We start from the raw sequence: 14,676 nt of genomic DNA, 5'->3' as shown, positions 1-14,676 counted from the left end.
CACACACCCACATCAGTCTTTGAAGTGGCACACAACCGCGCACACACAACACCTTTCTGACTCCCCAGTGAGTTGTTGACAAGTTATACTTCACACACATATCCTACCCTTGGCCAAATCTTATTGGCTTTGCACATTTATTACTACTGCATTAACCTACACTTTAGCCTGAAAGTTGCATGTGTGTCTGTTTGTGAATTATACCAAGGGGGAGATCGATTAGCATTGGCTTAAGCAAACCTTCTCATTTCCTGTCTTCCATTACAACGCTCAGTCAGCCCACAGCTCCTTCTCTGCCATGCCCTGCTCAGGAGGCTGCCACTGGCAGTTGTACACACACACACACACACACACACCCAGGTCCGGATTAGCTGGCTGGGCAGACGTCCAATATGACATCCACACACACATACACACAGCCTGATATTCATTTCCTTTCTGCACACCCCTCTCAGTGAGCAGTTTCCCTCTCTTCCTCCACAGCAGTAGCCCAGTCAGTATTAGTAAGATGTCTCATTAGCTCACCAGGCTATGCTAACAAGGCAAAGCTAATACAATGGATCACAGGCAAATGGCCTTCCAAACAAAACACCAGGCCGTTTAAACACTCTGCACAACACAAAAGAAACCTGTGTCGGCCAAAAACACCAGCATTCCTCTGTCTTTGTGTGTGTGTGTGTGTGTGTGTGTCTAACTCTGAATCCTGACTCATGGGTATTACCTTGAGACCAGACAAGTCTCTGCTCTCAAGAGAACATCCTGGTCTATACACAAACACACACGCATGTACACACACACTGGCAGACGCACTAACATATACAGGAAGCCAGGTATCAAAGCGGGATGGCTTTGAAGCGGCTAAATGAAAGGCTGAAGGCAGAAATGACAATGTTTTCTGGCAGGCTATAACTGTATGTCTGGCTGAGAAGGAGAGCTTGGGAAATAAAGTCAGTATTATGATCTGAACACCCAGATATGAGCTCTCCTAACTGCCTCCATCTGTCCTCGCACAGCCTGCGTTTGAAGTCTAACTTGGATCTGCATTCTAGTTTATACCCTGCTAGTGCTGCAAGGATTTCTGACTGTTGTCTCAAAAAAAGAAAAAGGAAAAAAAAGAAGGGCCTGGGTATTTGTGTGTAGCCTAAATCACTGAACACAAGTTGTCAGGTCCCTAGTGCTCTGTGTCTGTGGTCTGCAGATAATGATCATCATCAATGACGATATTCTTTATATCCTCTCTCCTTTTGCCTTTCACGGTGCTGCTCTCTGTGCCATCACTTAACTCGTCTTAAATTTCTTGGCTAAAACCGCTGTGCAGCAGAAGTGTGTTGGAGGCGAAGACAAATATTTAAGTTGGACGCAGCCTGGCTATTTTATGGAGCGAGCAGCCAAGGCTAGTGTTCTCGATTCTCACTGCCACTCTCTGTCTAGAAGGAGGGCAATGTGGTCAACATCATGCATTTTTCTTATTATTTCTGCCAGTTTACTTTCTCCCACTGGGACACATTTGAAATAAAGGCAAGGTTAATCAAAGACTGGTGCAATTAGCCCTGTTTGTTATCAGCAAGGAGTGAAACAAAGTGTTGGACAAGCTAGACCTCAGTTGTGGCAGTCACGTGTGGTGCTTGTGACTCTCCAGTATGTAAAGTGTGCCTGTGGTTGGCAGTATGATCCACCAGTAGTGGCCCTCAGCCCTCAAGTCTTAATTAATATCATCTGTGAGTTCCGCGTGACTCAACCCCTCTCCTCTTTTTTCTTTCTTCTCTCCATCTCTGCCACCATCCCTCCTTCTTTTGCCTGGATGACAGGAGAACCTGTTAACAACCTCAGATGTGTTGCTGTAGGTCGTCAATTTGTACAATGACTGCGACTAGTGAGTCTGCCGTGAAGTGATTTATGCGTGTCTGCTTGATTCCTTGAAAGGGGGTTTTAAATTTAAGGCAGGCGTGGGCGCTCATGTTCAAAGGCACGCACACAACGCACACACAAAGAGCAACAAGAGCAAATCTGCCCACTTTGAAACGGCTAAAGCTCATCCAATCCAATATGGAGCTGGGCTGACAGATGGGCCCAGTGTGTTCAAAGCAGAGGGCGTCGATTTAATATCCAAACAGGTCAAGCCAAAGAGAGACAGAGACACCCCTGTGTAGGCACTGCGCAAAGGTCCTGCCAGCACCGCCACCACAGCTGGGACTCACCTCATCCCCCTCCCTCTGCCTCCCACACACTCTCCATTTGTTCTTGTTGCCAGGCGGGGAAGCAGGCTGTGCACAGCTCCTCCTCACAAACATTGTAATCAGCATTTGTTTAGTGTTATTATATGTGCCTAAGAGAAGGAGGCTTGAGGGGCAGGTTATCCTACCTTCCTCCAAGTAGCCAAGTGCTTACTGTGAAGCCCATAAGGAGAGGAGGACTGCAGAGTGGAATCCTGCTGCTGCTGGCTCTGACAGCCTGATTTAGAGGTGCTTTTTCTTACCTCTGACACAGAGTCCCAGCCTGCCCCGCTCTACTGCAGGGTTGGGAGAAGAATAGTGGTGCTTATCCTGAAAGCCTGTTATTTGTGTGTGTGTGAGAGAGAGAAAGAGAGTCCATTCGCTTGTATGTGTGTTTGCTCACACAGCATGCTGGCATTTCTTTTTAACAACCTCCTTTGTCAGTCACTGAGATGTCGTAGATTGCGTGAGCACAGCAGATCTCTTGTACCTCGCCAGTTTACGTTCACACACATACAGTTTTTGAGTGTGTGTATGTGTTCTGTCGTCCAGATGGAAGTGCTTATTGAGTGCTGGTGTGCTGGCAGATATCTCTGTCTCTAAGAGAGCGGGAGAAAATAAGGGAGAGAGAGAAGGAAAATGAGGAAGTGAGAAAGCCGAGTGGAAAACCCTTCCAATCAGATCCATCATCTTTGTGTGTGTGTGTGTGTGTTTATGTGAGTGTATGTGTGATCTTCCCAGCCAGCTCTTCCTGCCTCCCCTCTCTAATCTTATCATGTCGCAGCAGCAGATTAGTCCTCCCAGATCCCATCTCTGCCTCCAAATGCCACAATCAGCCTTTTGTTCTTTGGTTGTGCTTACTCTCCCCTTGCGGCAGGCGAGGTGAACACTCCCACAATCCACTCTCCGTGCCATTTTGAGCCTCTGCCTGTCAATGTCACACCGCTACCAGCCCTGATCTACCATACCCGAGCCTCCCCTGCCCCTGGGGCGTTAGCTAACTAAGCTGTTAGCTCAGCCGCCTGCTAGCCTAGCTAAACTGCTTGACATTCCTTGCTAACATTGAGCCGCTGCTGCTGCTGCTCTTGTCTGTTTGACCTCCCCCTCCTCCCTCCCTCCCTTCCTCGCTCTGTGCTGTCTCCTTTGTCTGTGTGTTTGGTATCTGTCTTTCCTTCCTTACTTCTGGCTGCCACCTCCTGAAGGAAGTCATAGATCCTGGCTGCTGATGTCACCGGGTGGGGTGGGGGGGGTGGGGGTGGGGGTCACTAACAGGGTTAGCAGAGGAAGAAGAGAGTGTTTGAAAAGCAGAGAAAATAAACAGAGGTTTCCTGTTAACGAGGTGCACTGGGGGCCTGTCGTGTGGGAGCGGGAGGGTCTGGTTTTGTTTAAAGCAAAGCTCTAGTGTTACAGTGCAGGGAGGAGGAGGAATAGGGCATTAGGTTTGAGGGTTACAGGTTGTAACAACGTTCCCTTAGTTTTGTCACAGCTCGGCTTGGCTGCAAGGCAGTGACCATATTGTAAAGGCCACTGTAAACAGATGTGGGAGAAAGTCATTGGTTGTTGTCATTGGTTTTGCAGTGAAAAGCACTGTATTGATTTCACACTCTCTTAGTTGAAAACATAGAATTAATCAGTCCCACACTCAGTCCATCTTATATGTGTATGTCTAACAGTGTTGGTTTCTTTTCAAATTTAAAGCCATTCCTTGTTAAAAGGAAACTCTGCCCTCTGTATTTCCCTCTTTCCCCCCAGTCTTTGTAGTGGTGTGGTCGTACACAGGGGCCCCAGCTCCAGAGTTGACTGCACACATATGCAGCCACACAAAGAAAACTGCACAGCCATTATGGATCCAAGGGGCCAGCCACCTTTAGCTAGTCAGAGAGAGAATTAACCGACTCACACAATGCCTGGCTTGTCTTGGCTGCTTTTAGAGCAGTGATGAATGCATTGATTTGTTTTTTTATTTATGATACATTTTTGATTCATTCTACAAGAAATATAGTTAAAAATCTTGTAATATTTCCCAATATATAATCTTTTGAGAAGTGGCCCTCCTATAATCCAACCCCTGTCTGATGAGTGTTGTGTTCCCAAGAATGCCACAGGCCAGGCTGAGCCACTGGGAGGAGGGGGGGTGTACCATTGTGCTGAGCCCCAAAGCATGACTCTCAGATTTATATCTCCTCAATGAATAAAAGGGTAGCCTTGTACCCTGGGGGTTTCTGTAAAGCAGAAGGAGGATAGTTGTAATTTTAAATCTGAGGAAATGAGAAGGTCTTGCTCCTCCTACCTTAATCCAACCCCTTTCTCTCGCCTCATCTCCCACATCTCCTTTCCTCTGCTTCCTTGCACTTTTTCCCTCTTGTTTCATTTCTTTCTCTCAGTAGTGGGTTAGTAAGTCTTTTGGCCTCTCCGCAGTGAGCAGCATTCCCAGGGTTTAGGGCCCAGGAGGAGGGAGGGCAGGGCCATGTTTAGCCTCTGGCAGGACAGACAAAGATGGCTGACATTGTACTGGGCTCAGCTCTCTCTACAGGCAGCGTGGAATGTCTCTAATCAATTTAGCATTGTGGTTCCCTCTTATATGTTCTCTCTGTTATTTTCTATGGCAGGCTTAGCAAAACCCAGACAATACAACTAGTAGTTCATGTGGCGAGTCTGAGCTGTCTATCATCCCCCTTCATTTTCTCCTTGCGTTATCTTCTCATTTTTCCACCCCGCGTGTTTATAGAATTGTGATGATTGAAAGCTATGCTTCACTCCCACTACGTGCTACATATGTTGCACTCTGTCTTTCTCTCCATCTCCCTCCCTCTTTTGCCTGAGAGGGCTTAACGCCGCTGTGAGCTTCTAAACAGCAATCTGCTCGGGGGAGCGGCAGCTACTCTGTAGTGACGAGGATACTGATGATAGCTGAAGTAACATTCGCTCTTTCTGCTTTGGTTCGTTTGGTTGGTTTAAAATAATCCAGGCTCATGAATAGTAAAACCTATGTGTGTGCGTCTTTCCGCCTGCTTGTGCTTTTCTGTTTGCACCAGGCTCTATGTTCCAGCTCTCTGAAATTCCTTTGATTTTGTGGTTTTACAGGCAGAAAATTAAACGTTCAGGTAGCACACTGGCAGCATTTACAGTCTCCTTAAAGTATTAATTATGTATAAGCACCGGATAACTACTCGTTCTGCTGTGGCAGGCAGCCTGTTAGTCTAGAAGGCAACATTGCCTGTACACTGGATAGACAAGAGGTTGGGATGGGTGGGCTAACTGCTGGGAGGGAGGGAGGGACATGACGTCATTGCACACAGTACGGCTACATGCTCAGGGGGTCTGTGTCTCAGTCCATCAGTGTGTCTCGCTGTTGAATCACAAGCAAAGTGTGTGTGTGTGGTTGTGTGATGTTGTGTGCATACTCACACAGTCATCCAGAGCAGTAAATGCAGCTGACTGACTGCTTGCCAGCTGCTATGTAACACGTCCAGACTCACTCATTCCTCCTCCATACTCAAGGTTGGAGAAAGGGAAGCATGAGGGAAAGAAAATGGAGAGGTGGTGGAGTGGAAGGTTGCAATGAGAAAGCTGGAGAAGGAAGGAGGAAGCAATGGAGAGAATGGGAAAACCAGAGGTGGGCTTGAGGGTTTAGGGAGGTGATGATTTGCTTGGCTGCGTGTGCTCAGCCTCCTCCCCAGTGACATAACAGAACAATATACTCTAAAGGCTTTAAATATCTTTACTCTGACCTCATGTTTCTGCACACGTACACACACACAGACACACACAAATACAGTTAAGAGCCTGGAAAGAGCGGAAGTTAAGCTGTCTTCAATTACCGTAGACTTTTTTTCCCCCCTTCTTCCATTTTTTCCATATGTTCATTTCTCCTTTACTCCACGGGTGGTGTCAGTGGTGGCGCAGGTGTCTCAGTCGGATAGTGCAGTGCAGTGTAAGTCCCTAATAAAGATGGCTTGGGCCAGTAGAATTGTGTCGCAGTCCAGCACCCAGCCCGGCAGTCTCTCTAATGTTCTTTCAAACCACTGTGACGGTCAGTTGGGCTTATGTGAAGGCACAATAAATATTTTATAACATCAAATGAAAACAGTATTTTGCCCTTTTCATCCCTCACCTCAGCGCTGGCCTTAGTTTCTACCATTTGCTTCAACCCCCCCCCCCTTCCTTCCCTCTATGTTATTTTATTGACTGGCCCTGGAAAAGCTCTCTTCTCACCTCAGTGCTGCCACTTGCTGGTCATCTAAGGGATTACAAGCCTTTGCTGACTTGCACTTTATCAAAAGGCCAGTGGGTGGCAGCACTTAAAGTGTGTAAAGTCCAAAGCATTGTAAAGGGATACAGTACCTGTTCATGAGTAAACTTTAAAAGCTATAATAGTCTGTTGAACTCATTTGAGTATTGTCATTAAGTGAAGAAAAACCAAAAGGCACAGGATGAATTATAGGAGGCAGAGATTGAACACTCATCCATCCCCCTCGTGGTTCTTCTCTCTCTCTCTACACTTCCTCCAGCAACGGCCATCCCACTGTTTACTTTATTAAGGCTCTAAATGCTCTGCAATCCCTTTTTAATTGACTTGGTCTCTCTGCGTGCTTTTTGGCATCAGCCTGTGTGAGTCATAAACAGTGCGTCTGCACAGCATCACTGTTTGCCAAGAGGCCAGTTTGTGACATCGTAATCAAACAAAATGATGTCTGTTTATCTTAGTGTGGGATCTTTATTTTTTTTATTTTTTTCCTGTCTCCTGCTCACTCGCTCTGTGTCTCTGTGTTGCAGAGTAAACGGGACCATCTGCTGATGAATGTGAAATGGTACTACCGCCAGTCAGAGGTGCCCGACTCTGTCTACCAGCACCTGGTGCAGGATCGCAACAATGAGAACGGTAAGACTACCTTGCGTTCATTGAAACGCATCCCCACATGTGCATACATACAGTACACACACACACAAAAAGTAAATACTCTTACTTGCTGTGTAGCACAACACTCAATTTCTCTCCTTCACAAACACACACAGACACACCTGCCTCAGCTCTCCAGGCTGCTGGGGGATATAAGAGCTAGCTGTGAATTGCATTTCAAACAGAAACCAGAAGACAGTGTCCCAGGCAGCTGAGCCAATCCCGTGGCTCCGTGCTGTTTCCCGGGTAACACTCCTTCAGGCCAGACAGCAGCACTTTCAAGTGTTAATAACCCGCCGTGTCATGTGGCCCTTGAGCACACACTCTCAACACCATCAGTGCCAACACATACACATCTACAGGAACATAAGCACTGTCACTGTTTTTAGCAACTGAATATCAAATCCTGATGACAAAAAGGAAAATGTCATTGAGGGAAATCAGATTTAACATTGACTTGTAAAAGTTGGAATAATCAGTTGATGAATAAGTATTTGGATTTAAAAAAATAGCCTATGCTGAGCCACCTACCACTATACTGTATTGTGTTTTTATTTATGTTAAATTAAGAAATGCCTTTTCGATTTTGAAGCACTCAGTGTTATCGCTACGAACAGTTTAATGTACAGATATTTGCAGTTTGATTTTGTATCTTTGATTTTGAGTGTTTTTTAAATGTATAGATTGTTAGGTGTGTTCTATTCCAACTCAGTTTTGAGAAAGAGCAGCCATGTATACTCAGTCTCTCAACACACACATTCACCTGTTGACACATCCTGTTAGCAGTTAGCGGTTCACATTAGCTAACGTTCCCCTTATGGCTGAGCTTTTCTCAGTTTACCTCACAGAGTACAGTCAACTCAACATATATATTGTGTAAGAACGGCCTTGTAACCAGAGAATATATGCAGTCATAGTTACAACTAAATAGGTTGTGTTATGCTATTTTCTCTTTCAGCAATAATGCAAGTATGACTTGTATCAGAAGGAAGGCTTTAGTTTGAATATGTCATTGAGGTTATCAACCAAACACTTGGTATGCTGTTCCCTCCAGAAACAGCTTCAGTGCAGCGCAGTGCTTCGCTATCTACAGTCTGTCCTTGCAGCAGGGACTTAGGATTATTAGAATTGATGTCACAAGGCCGGAGCGCAGTGGCCACAGCACGCCGCAACTCGGGTCATTTGTCAACGACGAGTGCTGGCTCGTCTTGGTGCTGCTGATGCGTCTTAACCCCCGCAAGGGTCATTTCACTTGAGAACTGAACATTATGTCCTCTCCTCAGGGGACCGCACCTTATTGACTTTATTGAATTATGTGGCATAATATTGACCTCTGCAGAGGTACTTGTTACTTTGGGTGTACGCAGAACTGTGCTCATAGTTTGATAAGTGAGTTCAAATAACTACTTTATCTCTGTTCCCTCTTTGTCATTGATGAATGAGTTTGCTTGTCTTTAGCGTTATATAAATAATGCAGATATGTATTCAGTACAACTGTGTTTTTCCTTCTTCCAGACTCTGGTCGGGAGCTGGTTATCACAGATCCAGTGGTCAGGAGTCGAGAGCTCTTCATCTCTGACTATGTGGACACTTATCATGCTGCTGCTCTCAGGTAAACAAACATTAAAATGCACATATCTGTATGCACACACGCAAAGACTGGGAGCATTATAGTCTTAGCTGTGGTAGAAGAAATTATGCTGCACTTTGAAGGAAGTGTAGCAACCTGTATAAGTTTCCTACAGGTTTCTCTTAGCTAAATGTCCACCCCTAAAGGTCCAGTAGCGGCTGCTGTGATTGCATTGCTTGCATTTATAGCACAGTACCGCTGTTACACCACCCATTTTTTTTATTTGTGGTGTGTTGTTGCATTTGCCTGTCAAGTTCAGTGGCCTATTTTGAAAGTGAAAACAAGTTCTGTGGTAAAGAAAATTCTTTATTTAACCAAAGTAAACCAAAGTATTTTTATTACCATATGGAAAATTCAGGCACATCAGTTAAAGTAATCCATATGGATAATTGGCTTATCTTTGAACATTGTAGAATAAGGGTATGATTCTATTTTATAAAAATAATATCTTACTCACCGTTCTGGTGCTATTATACCAACAATTCATCCTTCAAGCAAATACTATGACACCATCTTAATGGATACACAACTCTTGATCTGTGATCCAGATTCAGAAGACAGAAGAATGACTCTTTGCTATAATGTACTATATTTTTCCTGATGTAGCTGCATTTTTCTGAACAGTGGCAACATGGTAATGGTACTACATTACTGCTGTGTTTCTATCAGCTCTCCATGAAATCTCAGCAATTTTTCTTTTGCATTCACAAGTTAAAATAATATACCATGCTTTACTGCTGTGAGCAGGTGCTGTAGAAATAGACCAGATGTGTAAAGATGCAAAGCCATAACTGAGACACGTATCATGCTGTCTTACATTAAAACATTGATTGAAATGGCTGTGCATCAACCCGCCACCCCACACACACACACACACACACACACACACCTGTCAGAACATGAGCCTCTGGAGTAAAACTGATGGCACGCACTCTCTCTATGCTTAATGTCAGGAGAAAGGAATACAGGCTCAATCATTTTCTTGGTCTGAAATCTGATATTCTGTGTTCCTTCTGTGTTCCTGCCTCTGTCTCTTCATCCATTCCTATCTGTCCACCCCTCCCATCTCTCCCACTTCCCCCCTTTTCTTTAACCAAAACCATCTGTGAGCAGCACAGCGGCAGGCAGCCAAAGCCATGTCTCCCAGAAACCACTGATTTCAGGGCAAATTAGCTGCAACTTCTCCTACACAGAGCACCCTTTGATTTGTCTTATTCTCCAGGCTTTAGATAAACGGGAGGGAATTCCAGTGGGATGCTGTAATGCCGCAGCTCTCCGAAGACAGCCCTCCTTAGCGCCCTTTAATCTTTTCGGGGGGAGGAAGATACTGTTTCTCTGCAAGGCAGTGCAGCTCCATATGCCTGTGATATCTGTTATTTTGATAGAGCCAGACACCAGGGTGCTGGAAACAGGAAATCATATCAAGATGTGGTCAGAGCCTCGGCCCTCTCTGCTCATTGGGGGTAATCGTGTCGGGAGGGAGAAACGCAGGTTGAATTCCTGTCCAGATCTCTGTCTCGTCTGTCTCCCACATCTCAGCTGCAGCAGACGAGGCAGGGCTGACATATTCAGCTGGTGTTTACGGGTTCAGTAGCCAGAGCCTGATGTCTCACCGCAAAGCCAGCAGGCACTGACAGGCACTAGATACCTGCTGCTGTATTTGTCACCTCCAATAGATGAACACCCCAAGAGCTTCTAATTGGGGCTACGTCTTCTCCTGCTAGGGTATCGCTTTGTCATGTAGTTGTTTCTGTCTAATAAAGCCTGTCTTCTCTCTCACAGGGGGAAATGCAACATTTCCCATTTCTCCGACATTTTTGCTGCCAGGGAGTTCAAAGCCCGCATCGACTCCTTTTTCTATATCCTCGGATATAACCCAGAGACCAGGTGAGGAGCTTTCTGTCCAGTCAATTCCACTGATACAATACCCTTAATCCTCCCACGGGCCAGAAATACTCTCAAATACTGGCTCAACTCTCTGCAAAACTGATACAATTTTATTTTAAGTAGGGCTGCAACTAACGGTTATTTTCTTGATCAATCTTCTTTTTTTTTGTCAATAACAACGTCAGAAAATGGTGAAAAATGCCAATCTCAAGTCCAAAGTGATGTTTTCAAAATTGCTATTTTTTCCGACCAACAGTCCAAAACCCAAAAATATTCAGTTTACTATCACATAAGACAGAAAGGCAGCAAGTCCTCACAATTGAGAAGCTAGAACTAGGTAATGTTTAGCATCACTACATTATTACTTGAATAATTACTCAAACTTTTGATCAGTCGTCAAGATAGAATAATCAAAGATGATTTTAATTTTCTATTTATTAATCGTCATTGTTTCAGCTATAAATTTTAGTTAAGTTAATGGCTTCAATTCAGTTGCAATAAAAATGAAAGCCATTTGTCATAGTTGTGCAGTATACTGATATAATGCAGTTAAAATTAAATGAAACAAGATGGTGTTTTTTTTTTTTGTTTTTTTTTTTACCATATAATACATCCCTAGTAGGATTAAATATTGTTTGATGGCACCAACAGGCAAATTCAAAATTTCATTAAGTTGTAGATATCAAGGTATTGATTCAAAAATATTGTGATATTTTTCAGTACCACCCAGCAGTAGCATATATACTATTAAAACGTATGGGTTGTTTGTTTTTTTTGGGGGGGGGGGGGGTTGGACAGGAGATGAACAAGGAATTTTTCTCAGTTTCTTTACACTAGAGCTTTCTGGTTTTTTGCCGTTAGTTACAGTGTTATGTCTAATGATGCTTTCTGCTCATTACTGTTGTCAGTGTTATCAGTGCACAAAGAATAGTCCTAATGTGGTGTAATTATGGAGAATGAGCCGGTGAAACCCCCATGGCTTTATAATTATATGAGAGTTTGTTGATATTTGTCAAATTACATGTCAAGTTTTTATTACTCATCTTTTACGTTAAAATTAAGATTAGAGTGGAAAATCTACATGAAGCTCATCAATGGTATTCTAAGTCACTTGTTTAAATAGGATGAAAGGCCTTGTTCTCAGTGGTGAATAATAAAATGAATGACTGAATTCCATTTAGCTGAATCAGATATTAACTTCTCTCATCACAGTTGTGATGCTGCTGCTGATGTGCTCAAAAATTGACTTTTGATTTAAAGTACATTTTTAATAAGTTGTCTTTGTTATGCCTGCTGACCTGGCCGCATTGTGAAATGGTTAAATAGCCTTTGTAATAAGTGTCATGAACTCTGAAGACCTGTGCAAATAACATGGTTCGACAGATAGGAATTGTACATGCCAGCAGATATTTTGTTTAAATGCAAAAGTACAGTAGATAACATTTTAGTGGGTTGTAGTTTGTTGTGCTAGAATAGAATGGCAAATATATAAAATAGTTAAACATTTCAAATTTGATTGGGTGGCTCATGGTGAGCTGTTGAATTCATTTAGGTGCTCAAGGAAAATTGGTGAACCTCCATTGTTATTATCCACTGGTGGTCTTTGGAGTGTCTCACGTGTTACAGTGACAGCTGTCCTTGTTATTGGCACCGAGGGTTGCCAGTTGGGAACCCCCTACTTCAGGGCCCTGTTGAGTCTCAGTCTCGCGCTCCCTCCCTCCTCTGCTCCGCTCGTTTGGTATTCTGAGCGGGGTGTCTGCAGCCTCGCAATTTCACTCTTGTTTATTATGGCGCAGACATAGGCCTACGAGGAGAGATGAATTCCGTATCCTGGATGCGTGTCTGTCTGCCTCTGTGTGTGTCTGTACGTGTGTGTGCTTGTGTGAGGTCGCAGCACATGCTCAGTAGTGTCTACAGAGAAGCGAGCCGAGCTTGCTACGCTGTACGTGCAGGCTGAGGTCACAGCACAAGCTCAGTGAATACCTCTCCAGAGCGAATGCGTGGTTCTCCATTTTGAGCACCTAGAAGTAGGTGGGAGAGGGGAGTTAATACCAACGAGCATTATACACACAGTGTCACCACCCAACCTTAGGGCTCGATGTCAGAAATGGACGATTTGTTCAGTCCCCGCAGGTAGGTTTGCGATCATATTCTCGTGCTTTCTCGTGCCGTTGTTACTTGCTGCGCGTCTTATTTTCACGAGTCGCATTTCAGCTGTCTGACAAAAGTGTGTGATGTTTGCAAGCTGTCCGCAGCACTGTCATTATGTTTACCGGTTGTGTTTGTGTCGGGGAGGACGGAAGCGAGTGTGCAGTGTGTCAGTAGCAGGAGAATTGAATGCTGTTGAACATACAGGCTGTCTTTGCAGATCACATACCGTTACGCGGTTGCGCTATCATAATGGAAATACCGTTATATCACACCGTTATTGATATGTTACCATCAAAGTCCCGATAAATACATAGTGTTTGCGATGCATCCGCGGGTATTAGGCTGATAAATGTGCACCCAGCATGCTTATATGACGGTTATAAGACCCGGAGAGGCTACCGTGGCTCCATTTTGCAGCTCCTGTTTACAATCGGGATAACATGGCGTATGGAGCGGTGCTGGGCTGCACACAAAGCTCAACGGACTCTGCTGCCCCTGCGACCAGGTGTGATGCCTACACGCTGCTTGTCAGGGCACTTAAATACCATGAAGTTGGGTTTGTTTTCGCTGTGCTGCAATTATGTCAGTGTGCCACAGACTCGCGCTGCGATTGGCTGAAATTGATGGAGGGGGCGGGCTTACCCTTGATTGCACACACTCACAAAGTTGACCAGACTGTCACGTTGTTGTTTGGGTTTAATGAGTAAGCCTGTAATTATTTCCCAAGATTGTGTGCTAATGCTGAGTTAGATCTGAACTTGTTTGTAACAACTGGCCATGTTTTACATTGTTTATTGTACTAAGCAACATACTTTGTGTAGCTTATTAGAGAATAAAAAACATTGTTACAAGAAGTCAGTATTCTAACTGTTAACTTTGAGATAGTGCATGATGTATGCCTTTCTTATCTACATTAAGAGTCAGATAGTGAAAAGACTAGCTTCTGGGTCATTTATTTTTCAATTTTATTTATTTTGTCTACAAGAAATACAAATTAATTATGAAGATGGGTATTTTTGTCAGATAAATTAGTATTACTAACATACCGCTAATGTTATCGCATGCTTGTTAGTACTTGGCTGTGTCTGTTCAAGTTTACCTGTAGTCTTTATGGAAACTCTCGAGAGCTTCCTGCTGCGATACATCTGTATTCTGCCTCCTCTCTCAGGACCTGTGCAGCATTTCATCTGAACGTCTGCTCTCAGGATTTGCTTGAGTAAAACATGGCTGTCTTCAGACACTGTTCTTATTCTGGTGCACACATCCTCATTTGTCATCCTTACAGCCTCCTGCCAAACGTACAGCGGACCTGGCTTGACTGCACATTGTCAGGAACGTGTTTGCAGAACTTTCTCTCAGCAGGAACACAGACCAGATTCACGCTCACTCAGTATATTCAACGTTTTCTAAGTTAGTACATGCAAACATGAATTTGTTGTAACCATTCAGCTTTGGAGATATAAAATCTATCTGTATGGAAGTATATGCTATAAGACATTCTTTTTATTAGTAAAAAGCAGGATGATGTATTTCTTTGTTTCAAGCTTTGTTCATTTACAATAACTCCAAAGAATTAGTTAGTTATTAAGTAGTTCTACACTACTCACTTGTAATAACTATTTCAAAACTTTCATTCAAATAATGGCACAAGAAACATTGCTTAAGATAGGGTTCAAGTGTTATGAAATTGTTATGAAACCTTTTAAAATGTAATCTGAAGTGCTAATGACGCAGGAAACTACCATATTTTATCTTTATCAGCACTGTTGATCGCTTTGGGCTCTTGCAGTCTGCCAAATTGCTTTACATTTAGTTTGTCTTATCTGCTGAGAATGTTTGCAACAAAATGAAATGAAGTATTTCGACATGTTCTGGAGCAGCAGACTGTTCTGGCA

General features: G+C 43.9%; 1 protein-coding gene across 7 annotated transcripts in view; it reads left to right on the top strand.

Annotated features, from left to right (window-relative positions):
- The window catches only part of rerea (arginine-glutamic acid dipeptide (RE) repeats a), a 122,904-nt gene that overhangs the window by 75,398 nt on the left and 32,830 nt on the right, over positions 1–14,676 (top strand). For 4 of the 7 annotated variants that reach the window (XM_044209964.1, XM_044209963.1, XM_044209962.1 and 1 more), the window contains 3 exons: positions 6,990–7,095; positions 8,629–8,725; positions 10,526–10,630. In XM_044209964.1, coding sequence (XP_044065899.1) covers positions 6,990–7,095; positions 8,629–8,725; positions 10,526–10,630 — 308 coding nt within the window. Of the gene's footprint in view, positions 1–6,989; positions 7,096–8,628; positions 8,726–10,525; positions 10,631–12,427; positions 12,764–14,066; positions 14,192–14,676 lie in introns of those variants that run through there. The other 3 variants (XM_044209967.1, XM_044209968.1, XM_044209966.1) reach the window with 3 other exon arrangements.

This window comes from Siniperca chuatsi, linkage group LG10, assembly GCF_020085105.1.
Source record: "Siniperca chuatsi isolate FFG_IHB_CAS linkage group LG10, ASM2008510v1, whole genome shotgun sequence".
NCBI classification, from domain to species: domain Eukaryota; kingdom Metazoa; phylum Chordata; class Actinopteri; order Centrarchiformes; family Sinipercidae; genus Siniperca; species Siniperca chuatsi.
Note: the sequence above shows the minus strand (reverse complement) of the source record. Positions and strands in the feature narration are given on the sequence as shown.